Consider the following 16502-nt stretch of genomic DNA (forward strand, 5'->3'; position numbering starts at 1 on the left):
ATTCTCCTTTTAACTGCTGTTTAATTTTGGACACCACTTAAAAAAACTCCAGAGCTCTGAGGGCATTATTTTTGCTGTTAATAGGGATGTGCAGAAGGAGACACAGGTGTACAGTATTAAAAATAAGACTGTGCTATAAAGAACCATAAATAAACATATTTTCTACATTTTTGTGCAGATGTATTTGTGTTTTGTATGGATATATGTGCACTGCTATACTGCTATGACTGAGCTGCTCTGCCATCTATCTGGGAAAATGTTTCCCCCTGCAGTTATACTCCCCTCTAAAAGAAAACAATAGCATTGTTTTATCTACATCAATAAACAAAATATCTTCACTAATCTTACAGAAAGAACTTAATCCAGTGCTACATATTTCTTAGCTCTGAATCAAGTCCTCAATCACACACACAAAGAAAAACCAGTCAGTCCTTTATTGAGCACACAGGGCCCTAGGCAGGCAGGCTGCTCTGCAGCAAGGTTTGCATCCATAAAAAGGAGACAGCAATAAAAATTCAAAAGGAAAATGCACACTTCTCGTTTTTTGTTAGCAGAAATTCCCACAGATTCTGCGTCTCCCAGGACAGGACAGATCTGTCAGCCGTGCATCTGCACTGCACGGTGCTGAGGGAAGAGTGGCTCCTGAGGAAAAAATCACTCAGCAAGAAGTGGCTGAGGCAAAGCACTCAGGAGCAAACATAAGTGATATATTTTTTCTTTCAGAACAAGCTTCTTGAAGACATGATTGCAGACACTCTGAAATTATTGAACTCAATGGAAACTCATCAGTTTCATCTGCAAAACACAACCAGGCAATGAACCCACAGCCTGGTGGGAGTTTCTCCTCTCTAGATCTGCCCAGCAGGTCCAGCTTGCCCTCACAGGCATCACAACGGGACATGGGTGCCAATTAAATATTCAGTGTCCCCACCACAGGCAGGTGCCTCTGTCGTGGGGCAACTTGACATCATCAGGATCAAATCTATGAAGTTAAGAATAATTTTTGAGCTCCTCTCCTTCATTCCACTTTCCTCATCTCCTTCAGACTGGAACCACTACTTTTCCATGCTCAAAACTGTTTCATTACATTTCAGAAGTCCTTACAAGGGGGCTTTTCACACTGGCTACAGGAGGCTTCTGGTCATCTGTGTGTTGTGCTATTCTTTAATAGTATCTAAAATGCAAAAAACACATTTCCTTTCAAGTAGCAACCTGAAAAAAACCCACCTGATAAAAGCTTCTAGGGCACTAATTTTCCCTGTGACTTGAAGAGAGTTGCACACCTCTCTAGAGAGGAAACAATAATGCAGAACTTAGAAAATGCAATCCTGGTCTCTAGACAAAAATGGCTGGGAGAAGCAATGGTACATTTTGTCATCGTATGTCCTAACACTACATATTAATCTGGAAACCAGAGGAGAAAATGGCATTTCCCTACACTAAGATTTAAGAAATACATAAAGAATGGGTTAGAAATTCATTGTCTGATTTTTTTTTTCATGGATTTGGATGGTTAGGTAAAAAGTAAAAATGCAAAACTTCACTCAAGCACTTGATTCCTATGTTAACTCACTACAACTTCTTTTAATCCTGATGAATCCTTTAATGTAACAAAATACAACACTTAGGTCCATTTTGTGAACCAATTCATGAAGTGTTTCATGAAGATGTACTCAGTCAGATCCTCACTGGCAGGCGTTTTTCAGTGTCATCCTCAATTTTTTTTTCCACAGGCTATTAAAGTTAAATGAAAGTAAATACTTAAATATCCCACAAATGCCTATAGCCATGTATTTACTAGATGAAAGAAGTTTATGAGTTTCTCACACAACTCATTTGCCCTCCTTGTACCAACTCCTCCTGCAAAACTGTGTGACCACCACTCAGCTGATTCCTACAAAAATCTCTGAGGCTGACCAGCTAGTTACCAGGGGTAACTCTTAAAAAAGCTGAACAGTTTCATTGCTACTGATAATTCTTTCCAACAGAATGCCTTGGAAAGAATTCCTGGTTGTGCTGAGGAGACACAGAGGAGCTCTCACAAAGCAACTTTAAGTAAATAAATAAAGTTCTGTCTAACTGTCTCAGTGTCCTGCATTGGTTCCCATCATGTAATTAACTTGATTAAAAGCTAGTGGTAATTCTAAAGGAGAATTTACTGGCATTAAGATGAGCAGCCATGACTTCTGACTGAAAATCAGTGATCTGGTCCTCCTGTACAACAGCCCAGCTCACCACACCACAATGCACTACTGCTCCCAATGCAGCACATCCCTAAAATGCCAAATCAGAACACGCTCTCTTTCTAGAGATTCTCTCCTGCCTGATTCTCTTGGCCCTCCCCATGCACAGCCAGAAGAGAAAGCATTATCAGCTCCCTCCATGTGAATTTCCAGGGGGTGAAACAAATCTCTTTGGAGAGCTGGACTAGGGATGTGGATGTTAAAGTCAAAGCTCCCTCACTCTCCCTCTCATAGCATCAAGCAGAAGATGAATGGAGGCTTGGGTGGAATATGACACTCGTGCTACCAGAAACTGCTTCCAGATTTGGGACTCATGGTCCAGGGCTCACTAACAGCATGTTTCATCAGGAGTGATGTCATGGAAAGAAAAGAACCCTAAAACTCACGTGATTCCTGATCACAGTTTGAAAGCAGCAGCATTTCCAGAAACATGTGGACTAATAACTGCTACTATGAACTGAATTCAGTATAAATACCTCCCACAAGAACGAAGATAAACAAACAAATCTTGTGGCAGGTAGAATCACTCTGAGATTTCCCTCACTGCTGAAGAAATGAGGAAAGCCTGCTAGGAGATACTATCCTGCAACTTGCAATAGTTAAAGAACCACCAACAAACAACTTCACCGGTGCAAAGCATTTCCAAATTGTCTTCTTTACAAAGAAAATACAGAGAAATAGCCATTGTCAAAAGATATATAAAATATTTTTTGCTTCAGCTAATTAAAATTTTCCCTTATTATTAAAAGAAAAAAAAACTTTAAAAATCTCACACCACTATGATGTCTTCTCTTGTTTGGCAACAGAGTTAAGAAATACCCTGGGTAGTTATTTAAAAAATGCTAACAAATGGGAAAAATTAAATTTGCTATGCAACCAAAACAAAAAATTTAAAAATGGTGAATATCTAATTGAAATGCCATATAATCCCAAGCAGCAAAGCAAATACACTGTGGCACAAAGTCAGCCAGAAGTTGGTTTTGGGGTGGGACAGAGCAGAGTCCACGCAAAGCCTGATGTACATTTTTGGAATGGTGAACCCTTCCTGGCAAAGGGGGCTTGCACCTGTATTTTCATCCACTTATGAACACAGATCTGAGTCATCCAAACTCTCCATTGCCCCAGCAGTGGCAGCAGAACACCTTTATATATTGGATTATTCTGGGGCTAGAACCAACATTTATAGACAGACAGGCGAACTCAGGCAAAGCCAAAGTCACACTTTGATGCAATTTTAATTTCCAGCTAGGATCAGCTGATGTTGCCAAAACAATGCTGAAACCAGCTAAGGCAGACCAAGAAACCTTTGGGAAAGGACAACAAATAAAAAAGGGTGTCCGACAGTGAAGCCTGGTTTTAAGTAGCCTGATTTGCTGCTTGCTCAATAAAAAAAGTCAAGCCTCCTGTGATTTTATGGCCCTGCATTTCCCCTCAAATATTTTAGCGGAGATGCTAGCAATTGCTCAGAAGAAAATTATCTAAAAACAGGCAGCAGAACTTTGCTGCACTTACCCAACCCACATGCCAACAGTTTGGCCCATTTACTCAAAAACATTCCCAAACCTGAGATTTCTGCTGCAGTCCTGAGAGAGGCACAGCCCTGTGAGGTCTGCACCTTCAACCCTCCTTGCCTGCGCTGTGACACTGCACAACACAAATATGACTTTGTGCAGAACACTCCAAATTTGGCAACTGTCATGTTCAATCTGTGGTCAGATTGCTGACTGAAGGACTCCACAGGGCTGGGGGCAAGGGATGAACAAGCAAACAAAAACCAAAATGAATGAAAAATCAGTTGCTGCAATACTGACCCCAGGAATCTTCAGAAAAGACTGGAAAAACCAAGGCTCCATTATTTTCATTTAAATGTACAGTAAAAACTTTTCAAAATTAAGAAATTTTGTCACAAATATCAGATGAGAAGACAAAAGCTAGCAAAATATGTCAAATTATCCTGGAGATTATTGCTTCTGCGGAACATAAAATCTTCCACCATCAATTCAGACGATTTGGCAAATTCTAATTTTATGGCAGCTTCCCGCAGTTTTTGAAGAGGAATAATTTAATTTTCCTCCTCCCAGATTTTACTTTTCTTATCAAACACAGTCCCCAAGAGTGTCTGAGGCCAGATTTAGATACCTCAGCTTTTCCTACACCTGAAAAATAAGAAGCAGCCAAAGCAGCAACCCCTCACTGCAGGTTTCTCTCCAAAGGCTGCCATGAAGGAGGAAACGCAGGACAGCCATCAGCAATGCAGGAATACCTGTAACTTAAAACATCACCTGCACTCCATGCTAAGTGGAAGCTCTCCAGTGGGCTTCTTCCTTTTGCTAAGAATGGAGCCTGCCTGTGGAAAAGGGACAACCATCCACCCATTCTCAGTGATGAACACAGGCAAAACAGATTTTTATTTCTTTTTTATTACTTTGAAACATGAGCGTTCTCTTGATATTGTTAAAGTGGCACAAAGCTCAATTTCCAAGTATGCAAAAACATATGACTGGTGGTGGGCTGGAATGCACTGTTTATCAAAGGGGCCTAATAAGGTTTCAGTTTTATTAGGCTATTTCCTGTAAGTTGATATGTGCCAGTTCTTTTCATTAAGACAAGGATATAAAAATTAAAAATGGATTAACCTAATGGGTTCCAAATTACTGTGTCGCCTTCGCCTCTTTGCATTTTTTTTTAAACAGCTCCAATTGGTCCTTTTCCAGTACCTCCTACAAAAAGCAAGAGGCAGAAAAAAGCTTCAGGCTACCTGAATTAGAGCTTAGCTGAACTCGCATTCAAACACAAATCCTGCATGTCTCATTCCATTCCACCACTCCAGCATTAAATCTGATATCACTGAGGCACCATGTTAAATATGCAAATACAAAATGGGGGCTACTGTGTTGAAAGGGAGTTTAAATTCCCTTTAAAACCCAAGGGCTTTTTCCTCCCTCTCAGAGGAAAAAAAAAATCCCAGAAACTACGGTTGAGATTGAGTTACCTAAACCCTGCCAATCCCTGCCTTTTATCAGCCCAGAATAGAAGTGGGTCTCTTGTAGGATGTGTCATATTTGTCAATCCCACCGGGTGCCCAAACCCTGAGGCACATAAAATGGCACCACATGTTATGTCTAGCCAAAACTCTACAGCAAACATTACTCAAATCATTTTAGTGAGTTCTAAAGCACTTCTCAGAAAGGTTTAACCACACTGCACATCTCTTTTTACTTCTACATTCCCTTGGAAAAAAAAAAAAAAGTAATTTCCAGTATTCACTCGTTTCACAGAACTGAGCTCTCTTGAAGGTCTGGTAGATTTGGAGCGTGACAAAGATCCCCCTCGGGAAGACTTTTAGCAGCTTAAAGGGGAAAATAAATGTTGAGTCAGTGTCCAAGTTCACTTAAGGTAAGCTGAGAAGTCCAAACTTCTATGACACGCTCAGTTTCTAGAATTCTAGACACCAAAAAGTGTCACAGAAAAGACTCTTGGGCACGCAAAACGCCCACAACTAAAAGTTCCAAGGTTCCCACAAATTTTACTGCTGTTCAAACATATTCAAGGTCCTAGAATCAACAAATCCACAGCAAATGATCAATACCCCTTTGGAGGACAGAAGTTTTTGAGACAGGGACCAGAGCATAAGTCCAGGAAATGACTATTCATTTGTTAAAAAGGTTGTGATATTCCCCAAGTGAATCAACTGGCAGCATGCCACAACCCAGGAAAAAAATTTGCTTTTAAGGAACTCCTTGCATGGGGCACAGAAAAACAAAAATAAAGAGAGTTGGGTTGGGCTTGGTTGAGTTTTGTTTTGCTAAGTTTCAAGCACAGAAGTCAAGAATTGTAAAACAATTCTGAGAATCCTGCAGCACTACATTTGGAAAGCTACATACTCAAGTGTGTCCTGATAATTTTGTCAAGCTTTTCTCCTCTACCTCCATGAATAAAGATCTCCAGCTTGCTTGGAATGCTTGGGTCCTTACATGGCTGCCCCACAGAGAAAATAAACCTACAGAGCAAATGTCTTACCACCACGGTGCAAACTGCAGGAGGAAAATGCCAGTAAGTATAAGAAATCTCAAATATCATGCTGAGAAAACCAAGATGCTGAACCCATTTTTATTTTCCAATACAGTGATGTCACCAACATATTTTCATTGTTTGCCAGGTTTTATGGAGGTAATTAATGCAGAACATGTGTGCTGAGCTATCCATATGACAAATGGAATTGCCCCAACTTCATTTGCTCCCTTTGCAACCAAAACTCCACTAACATCTTTTTTCACTATTTCCATGTGAGAAACACAAATATTTATAACAAAGGTAAATGACTAAATGACTGCTCCATTCCCACCTACCCACCAGATAGTTTCATACTCATACTTCTTATTCTTCTTCTTCCACCACCTTACCACAAAGGGCTCGGGTTTCCATTCTATTCCACAAACTAAGCATGTTCCTCACGCCTCTTCTCCAGTGTTTTGTTCCTTGGTTTGCATGGAAAACTTGTGTTTTAATTTCTTAAACACCCTCTGTCTAGATCTAGCAGGAAAAGGAATGCCATTAAACATTCAATTCAGGAAAAGCAATGCCATTAAACATTCAATTCTTCTCTTTTGTCTTTTCTTCTGGGCATCTACAGGGTCAAAGCATCCCCCATCATAAACAGCTTTTAGTAAAAAGAGGACTGGGCACACAGCCCTCAAAAATCAGAAAAAGATGATCTTTGCCTTCTATCCTTTCTGGCTGGATGTTGATTTCTGGAAGGGAAGGGACAGAAAAAATGGCACAGGCCATGAGAGGAAGGGTGGGAAGGCGGGTTGGGAATAAAGAACCTGACGAGCTTTCCCCACAGCTGGGTTTTCTTTGGAGAGTTTGGGTGAGCACAGAACATTTTCCACAGCTGGAACCACGTACTCCAGGAACACTCAACACTCAAACATTGCTAGGACATTTGTTCCCTGAGGTAAATCACGGGGAAAAAAGTTTTTGCAGGGTAAGGCCCTCATCTTCTCAGAACCTGTCTCAAGACAAAGGCCTCAAGTCAGTTTTCTCCATGACCATTAAGGCTGGGCAGATGAAAGAAGAAAAAAGAAAAGCAAGGCAAGTTACTTTTTTTTTCTTTTTTTTTCTTTTTTTTTTTTTTTTTCCTTTTTTTTTTTTCTTTTTTAAGGAAAGCACTGTCGGAGCAAGATTAACTAGAATGGTAAAAATGCCTCTACCCTTTCTTAACTGCAGCCTCTGTGGAAATTTACCACTGGTAAATCAGAGTCACAAAGCTTTGAAATGTAAACAAAGCTCAGACTTTCAGGGAGGCACGGAATTTCTTAATTTGTGCTTTGCTCACTGTTAGGACCCCTGTCAGGGCTGAATTCTGGGTTCCTAACGTCAGTATTCAGAAGAAGTTTGGAATTTTTTTAATATTCAGATCCAATTTTCTTCATCTCTGCCTACTTATTCTCTTCCTCTCCAAAATGGACCTCTCAAAAAGCCTTGTCTCTTAAAAAAAAAAAACATCAAGAACAAACCCCCTCTAGCTGCCTTCTAACTTCTCAGCAACTAAATTAAGCAATCTGATGTCCCTTGTTGTTATTTGTTACTGCACAAAGTTTGTAGGAAGCCTACCACAGATCTAAAGATATTTTAGTACTTTAATTGCACTTTATTTAAAGAGTAACTTATCACTGTAGATTTTCTACAAACCCCTCCATACTTAGGCACCAATTGAAAAGTTTCACATTTTAATTACTGACCTTTTATGTGAGGCAGCTTTAGCAGGTTTAATTATTATTTAAAAAAACAAAAAAGCCATGCAAATCTTTTTATCCAAATATAGATATAAAAACATTATGAGAAATCAGCTGGAAATTAAAAAAAAAGGACTGTTCCCGCACCGTATTACACTAAACTGCATTGACTAAACCTTAACATTCAACCTATTGTTCTCTTAATTGCTAGCAAGTTTCAACCACTGTTCGTTTGGTCTGCTATTCTTCTTTCATCAATATTTTTCCAGTAGACTAATGGGATTTTCCTCCATATTTTGCCCGAAACAGCAGGACACGGTAGTTAAATGAACACACACAAAAAAAAAAAAAAAAAAAAAAAAAAAAAAAAAAAAAAAAAAAAAAAAAAAAAAGAAAAGAGAGTGGTACAAACGTTTCTGCTTACAACGTGTCTGATTTAATAACATCTCTGCAAATTTAAGGCTTTACGCGCTGGTGTTTCACTCTGGCTCCCCGTCACTCTCGCAGAGTGGAACTTTTCTGTCACCATCCCAAGGTTTCTTTCAGGCAGGATTATCGTTATTTCTACATCTTTATTTCTTTCATACATTCACTGCAGAAATTTGAAAGGAACTTTCAGTTTAAGGGACTGAATTTTAATCTTGCATCTGTTTCACACTGCAAAATGAGAACTTGAGATTGGATTTAGCAAGCGCCTAAGAAACTAAAAAAAACACAAGACTACTGCTGGGGAATACAATCCTAAACCCACAAATTGCTACCACACTCTGTTTCCAAAATTACACTCCTGGGAGTTCATATCTAATCTTCTGAATTAACCTATTTTTGTTCAAAAGTTTTAGTTCTTGCTTAGAACAGTTTAAATTTAACTGTTTAAAAAAAAAGAAAAAAAGCTACTGCTGTAAAGTGTTTACAGAAATAAGGGTTACCCCACTGTGGTGAATTTCTAGGAAAAAAGATCATTTAAAAATAGCCAAAATCACTTTACAGTAGTAAACAAAAAAATGCTTCTACTTCACTCTACCATTTCTTATGGCAAGTCTTTTCCTCCTCGCAAATGTATTTTCAACAATGCTTCAACAAATCTAACAACACAGAAGAAAGGAAATATTTCAGAAAAAGCACTCTGGATGCTGGAATTATGTTTTAGAAAGGCAGGGGGTTAGGGAAAGCCCTCTGCCCCACCTCTGAATATTTATCCAACAACTCTGGAAACATCCAGTTTTGCACCTCAGAGTATCAAAATTACCTTCTGGGTTTCAATAGCAGCGCCACTGAACAGAGCTTTGAACTTCACCATAAGGAAAGGCATGATTATTGCTCCAGTTACTTCTTTATTTTTATTTTCTTTCACAGAAAAAAAATCAAAGAGCAGCTACAAAGCTGCAAGAGTTACAGGTATCTTATGGCACTAACTCAGGCTCTGTATAAAACTCCACAAACAGGACTGTGGTATTTGGTAACAGCTCTGTAGTGACCCTCACTGGTGATAAAATCCAGAGCTCTGAAAACGAGAAAATGAACACCTGCATCTGTATTTCTAAACTTTCATCAAGTGGGGATTACAAGAACAAGAGCAATTATACACATTTTCCTAAAGGAAAACTCGCAAGTTCTCCAACAGAATCAAAAAGTAAGTATACTAATAGCAATTTATCTAACTCCAACAGAGAATAATTTTACAAAAAATTAAAACTAATTTGTACGTCCTCCCAGCTGGGAATGAAAAACTTCAGTTCAGTCAGAATATGCTCCTGATTTGCAAACCTTTTGTGTAAACAACTGTAAACTTGGTGTGCCTATTATCAGTTTCATGCTTGCCCATCTGGTGGTGCCTTTTTGCTGAAGCTGAGGGTACAGAAGAGTTCTGACCCATTTCTCTGCCCTGAGTGCTTCACTGGGCAGCAAATACGTTGTGTCCAAATTAACTGCAATACGAATTAATTGCTGTGTCCAATTTGCACATCTCTGTGTTTCAAACACCTGCTTTAAGTTTGCTATAGCTCATGGAGAGGTTTTTTTCTTTTTGATACATTATGCTGAAATTGCAGTAAGTCATGAAAAAGCCCAGTGACAAACAGCAAAGAAAATAAATTATTCCACATGTTACAGTTTGCTATCAAAAACGTTGTCAGAAAATGATGCATTTGTCCAACTTCTCCTGGTTTTAAAACCATCATAGTAGTAATTTTAAAACAAGTTTATTATTTGTCTAACCATATTGCTTGGGATTAAGCACAGAAGCTTTGAATAAAACACAGCTGTATGAAAAACAGTCCTCTAGCCCCCCATGACTCTGAGCTTTCTGAAACTAAATTTTAAAAGGTATCACATTCAGTCTTCTGAACCTACTTTTAACTTCTTCTGCAGATGAACACTCAATTGCAAGCCAGGGGCAGCAGCAGGAATAGTGTCACAAGAAATGAAGACTTACCCTGACCTAACGATACATGACATAGAGCAAAGTGAGATTTGTAAAAAGCATTTCCCTCTTCTGATTCTGTTGAGAAGCTCCCAGTATTGTCAGCCTTTCCCAAAATCACATGCAAGACTTGGGCAAGAATTTTGTTCCATGTGCAAGCAGCACATTTTTCAAAACCACACCAAGAGCTGTCACTGCTACAAAGGCACAGTAAATTGTCTTTAGCAATTTTAAGTGTTAACAGAGACCAGCTCAGATAAAAATGGTGCACTGAATTGAGTGGTTCTGCAAAGTTCTGAGATGGTAATCAATGCTCGAAAGATGAAACTGCAGCTCCAAATCCAACACAGGCTGAAAGGAGAGGCTGATTGGAACCTTCTTACTGTAAACCCAAAACAGGCACTGCTTGAAGCCAAGTACTGTAAGCAGATTTCCCGTATTGATCTTTTGGTAACTCTGCTCACAAGAAATTAATTTTATGCTAGATTGAGAGGTTACAAGAAGTTTCCTGTCTGCACAGTCAAAATATTATTGAAGCAATTCAGGTTGTCAGTAAAAGCTTAAACAAATTTGCTGATAATCCTGTTAATGACCTAGGTCAAGTGTTAACTGTTGTGGGTTATAAAACAGTGAAATTAAGGTGGCTGGTACCCTCAGGCAGGCAATATAGTTACAGAAGAGACTGAGGAGAAATTATTAAATTAAAAAATGACAGAAGTAATTCGATTTCTTGATACCACAGGAATTATTCAAAAAGAGAATTGCATCCTTCTAAGAAAAAAGAAACACAATTCCCACCAAGCAGAGAATATCCAACAGAGTGGAACAGGAGAACCTGTGGTTTCTGTGCACCTACAAGGTTCAGTCTGCAAACTCCAAACTGGAAAAGTTGGATGTTAAATCTTCCTGCCCCACAAAAAACAGCACACACCTTTTACCAGTAAACAACACAGACAAACCTGAGAGGTTCTTCAGAGAACCTCCTTGGGCTTCTGTGATTCTGCAGGAAAAATGCAGGCAGATTTCTCACGGCAAGGAGTTTGAAAACAAACTTGGTGGAAAGTTTTACTTTTTATCCAGAAAAATCCCTAAATAAAACTTCTCTGAGATGAAGCAAATTAAGAAAATCTCAAGCTCTCCAAGAAAAAGACAAAAAAGGAATGTACTGAACACCACAAAGTGCAGTAAGCCAGCCATTTGTCTTCAGCCCCTCTTTCATCCTTTTCTCCCTTCATCCCATCCACTTCCATTGTAGCATTGCCACCAGCAGTCATCAGTTTTAATATTAATTGCAAATGTTAAGTGAAGTTGGATTTAGAACAAGAAAAATAATTATTTCAAGTCAAACAAATTCAGGAGCTATTTCTCTGATAGCTCTGCCCACACTCTTGTTACGTGCCCACTGCAACATCTACATCCCCTAGAAGTTAGACTAAGCTGTACAAACACACCAAAGATTAGTTCCATCCGTTGTTAAAACAATTTATGGGAAGAATTTCAACAGTAGCTTTAATATAAAATGCAAGGAAAAAGGTAGACTTTATCTACATGCCTACATTAACAAATGCTGTCCAAAAAACAACTTTTTTTATTCTCAGTAGTGGAAAAAGGAAACTTTTCTAGATACTCCAGAGAAATGTAGAAACATCTATCTCTAGTTTGGGGAGGAAATTTATGGGAATAATAGCAGAAATGTAAATTAAATGGTTAGAAAAAGATTATTTGATAGAGAAAACCATCATCTTCTGACATGATTTAAAGCTATATGCTAACACTTGTTCATCATATCAGTGGATCAGCAAATTATAATAATTAAGATTTCTAAACTCACACGATCAATCTATATAGTGTAAATTTAAAAAAAAAATTGCTGAGCTTTCCTAAATGGGGTTTAAAAAAATTTAAAAGCCCTTTAGAGCTGATCTCTTTTCTTAAAAGAAACTGTCAGTATTCCTGTTTTTGAAAAGCATATCAAAACATACACTTCAAAAAAAAAAAAAAAAAGCCACTCAAAAGCAGGTCACTCTCCAGTAACTGCATTTTTACTGCTGTTTTCACAACCAGTTTTGCAAATATTGCTCATCCTGTACAAGCTCTTGAAGCTGAGAAGAGAGAAGGGAGGCAGCATTTGCTGAAAGCTGACTTGGACAAGTGTACTTAGCATGCATCCCGTATGATACCCATATTTTCCCTCCTTTCTCAATTCTCAGCGCCAGCGACTCGAAACAAAGACACAAAAAGTGAGGGGTTTTTGCAAACTGGAATGCTCCAATATCTTTCTGGCATAGTCACTCTCAGATTGCAGAATGTGTCTGCCTGCCACTGCCTTGGAGGCAGAGCTGCTCCGCTGACTGACAGAACCACAACCATTCCCTAAGAGCTCTTAATAAGACAACAGTAACCCCTACCCACACTCTTGCTTTCATTTCTGAACATTATTTTTGAGAGACGACAATAATTGCAAAACAGCTTCTATGTGGAGGTTTAAAAGTGATTGTTGAAAGCACACTCCTTTAAAAAAAAATTCTATAAAGCACTGCATACAAAACAAATTTACATAAAACATACAAACAGATGACGTACTGCTCTTCTTTTATAATGGCACTGTAATTATTTCCTAGCAATGAAACCAACTGATTAAATATTACCCAGGACTTGTAAAGTTTGCATCTTTAGTTATGTATATTTTACTATATTTCTTTTTCCTTCTAGAAATCATTTAAAGTTGTTATCTCACTGCCTTATCTCACAAGCATCCAGAATATCAATAAGTACATCAGCATTATTTGTAAGGGAGAAATAATTGCTCTGACAGGTTTCAGAGCTTCTCTCCACAACCATCCAACTCAAGCAGGTGCAAGTTTTACATGGCTGTTGGGTGCTAGAAGTTCTTCACAACCTTTGCCGTCTAGATTTTATCCCTAAAGATAATTACACTGGACATCCTGGTCACACCGAGTGCCTTCAATGTGCAAACAAGCAGAAGATTTTTTTTTCTTTTTCTTTTTCTTAATAGGGAAAGGACAGGGGTCTTATAGGGTTTTTTCCCAAGTATTTAAATCACTTTCTCAGTGTCTGGTTGTCACTATTTTTTTTTCCTGAAACCTACCACGGGTTTTCAGCAAAGGTAATCTTAAAAATTAACACAGCAAAAGAAAATAAACCACTCACTCTTTATTTCCAGAAAATTACACACACTCACATACACACACACACAACTTTAACACATTGATAAACATCGGATACAAACAACACGATCCGCTACGAATCCACCAGGGAAACCAGGAGGAGGTTTTACAGGGGAATAAGCCTCATCTGAGTATTAATTAAAAGTTTTGAAAGACAGGACGACTAACGCGACCACCACCCCTGCAGACGAGAAGGGGCTCGGAGTTATCACGGCGGTGGCACCGCGGGCAGGGGCCGCTCTCCCCGGGCACCTGCCGAGGCTGGGGCTGCGGCTCCCCGGCGCTGCCCCTTCCCCTCCCCGCCGGTGCCACCTCGCCCCGGGGCTGCGGCTCCCGGCTGCCCATCACCGGCGGAGGGCCGGGGCGGCACAGGCTGCGCTGCCCTCGCCAACTCTGCCCGCGGGAGAGTAGGGTGGCTGCCCGCCCCATCCATCCATCCGTCCGTCCGTCCATCCATCCGTCCATCCATCCGTCCATCCCCCGCACCGGCGATGAGCGCCAGGGCGAGCCCCGCGCTCCCGGGGCGAGGAGCCGCTGCCGCACGGGACCACCTTAAGGGGGAACGGGGTGGTGGAGGAATAACGGGAGGCAAGAAAAAAAGATAAAAGAAAGAAGAAAAAAATAAACAGAGAAAGGGAGGAATAGCGGAAAGGAAGAACGAGGAAGAAACGGGTCACCCTGCCGTGCCGCGGCTCACCTTCGTTGCCGGGGCGGGCGCTCAGACGGCCGGCAGCGCCGAGCGCGGCGCGGAGCAGCAGCAGCAGCAGCAGCAGCAGCAGCAGCGGCGGCAGCGGCGGCGGCGGTGGCGGCAGGCGGCAGCGGCGGTCCATGTCGGCGGGGCAGAGCGCAGGCACAGCCGCATGTCTCCGCGCCGCATGCCACCGCTCCGCACCCGCTCCGCGCCGCCGCCACCGGCCCCGGCGCCGGGACCATGCCCCGCGCCCGCCTCCGCGCTGCGCCCGTGAGGGGCCGCCCCCGCCCGGCCCCGCCGCCGCCGCCGCGCAGCGCCCGCCCCGCTCCGCGCACCGCCCACCGCCCCGCCCCGCCCGGCGCTGCGGCCGGGCGCGGAGCCTGCCCTCAGAGCCCGGCCCCGAGCCCGCTCCTAGCCTCAGGAGATACCCCGAGCCCGGCCCCGGGAGATGCCCCCAGCCAGCTCGGTGAGGTGCCCCAGCCCCGGAAGATATCCCCTCACACGGAGCGGGGGCTCTGCGATAGTGGGTGACACGAGTCACGTAACTCGGGAGCCTCGGGTGGGTGTTGCAGGCAGCTACGATCCGGTCGTGTGCAGTTACCGGGCTCTCCCGGGCGGAGTGCGGCGGCAAAGTGGCGGCAAAGTAGCGGCGAAAGCTCGGGAGTTTCAGACTGCAGCCGTAGCTGGCTTGCGGGAGAAACACCAATTACATCGAGCATCCACGCCTTGGCTGCCCGCGGTGACTCTGTGCAGCCTGCGCCACAACTCCGGCCCCGAGAACAGACTGACTTTGCCATGACTAAAGCAAACTGGGGCAGGGGCCCCCACCCAAGAGCTGCTCTCCCTCCCTGTAGGAGTGTGTAGCTCTACTCTAGAAGTTGCCATGTAAAATGAGTATTTTTTAGAAGCGTTCTCTTCATGCTTGCACCTTTCCCTCAGTCCTTGCAGCCCATCAGAGGCCCCAGAGTACCTGTCAGAGCACAGAGCAGAGAAACAGGCGTGCGAGGCTGCTATTCCACTGCTCTCAGGGGGAATCACTGCAGAGCAGCGCTTCCCAAGCTTCCCCTGCTGTAGAGCGTTTTTTCACAATATGGACAACTTCCCTCCCAAGTGGCTCGTCTCGAGTCTCCAGAGCCACCCAGCGTGGTTCTGTGGAAAACGGGAAAATATCTGAATAATACTGAGGTCAAATAAATACTTCACTCCAAACCAAAGTTATGCATCCTCATAGTGCAGAGTCTAGCTCTGAGTGCATGTGCTGTCTGCACACACAGCAAGCAACAGGATGGGAGGAGAGGAGCCTTTGGCAACAGATGTGGACCTACGTGGCAGAATTAACATCAAAAATCTCTGATAGCAGAGAAACCAATCCCCAGTGTGGTAAACATCTGAACGACCTCCTTCCTGCGTGTCCTTGTGTCCTCGGGGTCACCAGTGCCAGCAGGACAGTGGGAGCTGCTGCCCGCAGCCCCTGAGCTCCAGGTTTATCAAACAATACAGAATCACCAGCTTGCTTCAGCAGCGATGCAGCTGCCCTGTCCCCAGCAGCAGAACAGGAGGTGCTGGACTGGTTGCAAGCCAGGACCCGTGCCAAGGGCTCTCCTGCACAGTATTGACACCCACAAACATCTGGTTTAACTCTGCCAGGTGTCCACGGCACAGAAGGGGTTGGAAATGTATGGAAGCCAAAGCAAAGGAGAGACAAGGCTGTGAGAAGTCATCTCAGACAGGTTCCTGTTTCAGGAGAGCATGTAAGCACTAAAAATTAACATGATGTTAAACTCCTTTCCTATTTCCAGACTTGATTATTCAATCAGCCAAGCTAGAGAATCATCAAATTTAATACCTTTTTATGTCTCCAACCCTTCCTTTCACTCATATTTACCATCTATCCCATTTCCTTTGTGGTCAAACTTCCAAAAGATGGAAAAAATATGCCCAGAGGTCTTGAGCAGGAAACCTCCAAGGGCAGAGGGAGGAGCAGGGTGGTGTGGTCATGCAGTTGACTATGTATGGCCCAGAGAAAAACATCTCCTGTCCTCCTTTGTCCTCATTTCACACCTTTCCATTCGCTGGACAAAGATGCTTTTCCACAGCAAAAAGGCCAGAAATTCACATTCCTCAAAATACAACTTTTCCTAGTAAAAAAAACTGGTTTGCTTTAGTTTGAAGGGGGTTTTTTTTGTCAACATTTTCCTCAGCTCTTTCGGAATACACAAC

The 16502-nt window shown here is 42.1% G+C and overlaps 1 protein-coding gene across 3 annotated transcripts in view; it reads right to left on the reverse strand.

Moving 5' to 3' along the window:
• EPHA3 (EPH receptor A3) overlaps positions 1-14582 on the reverse strand; it is a 176744-nt gene extending 162162 nt beyond the window's left edge. For all 3 annotated transcript variants that reach the window (XM_063419284.1, XM_063419285.1, XM_063419283.1), the window contains exon 1: positions 14289-14582. In XM_063419284.1, the coding sequence (XP_063275354.1) occupies positions 14289-14421 (133 nt within the window). In that variant the 5' untranslated portion in view covers positions 14422-14582. The remainder of the gene's footprint in view (positions 1-14288) is intronic.
• Positions 14583-16502: the final 1920 nt, after the last annotated feature.

This window comes from Prinia subflava, chromosome 25 (assembly GCF_021018805.1).
Source record: "Prinia subflava isolate CZ2003 ecotype Zambia chromosome 25, Cam_Psub_1.2, whole genome shotgun sequence".
In the NCBI taxonomy this organism is placed as follows: Eukaryota; Metazoa; Chordata; class Aves; order Passeriformes; family Cisticolidae; genus Prinia; species Prinia subflava.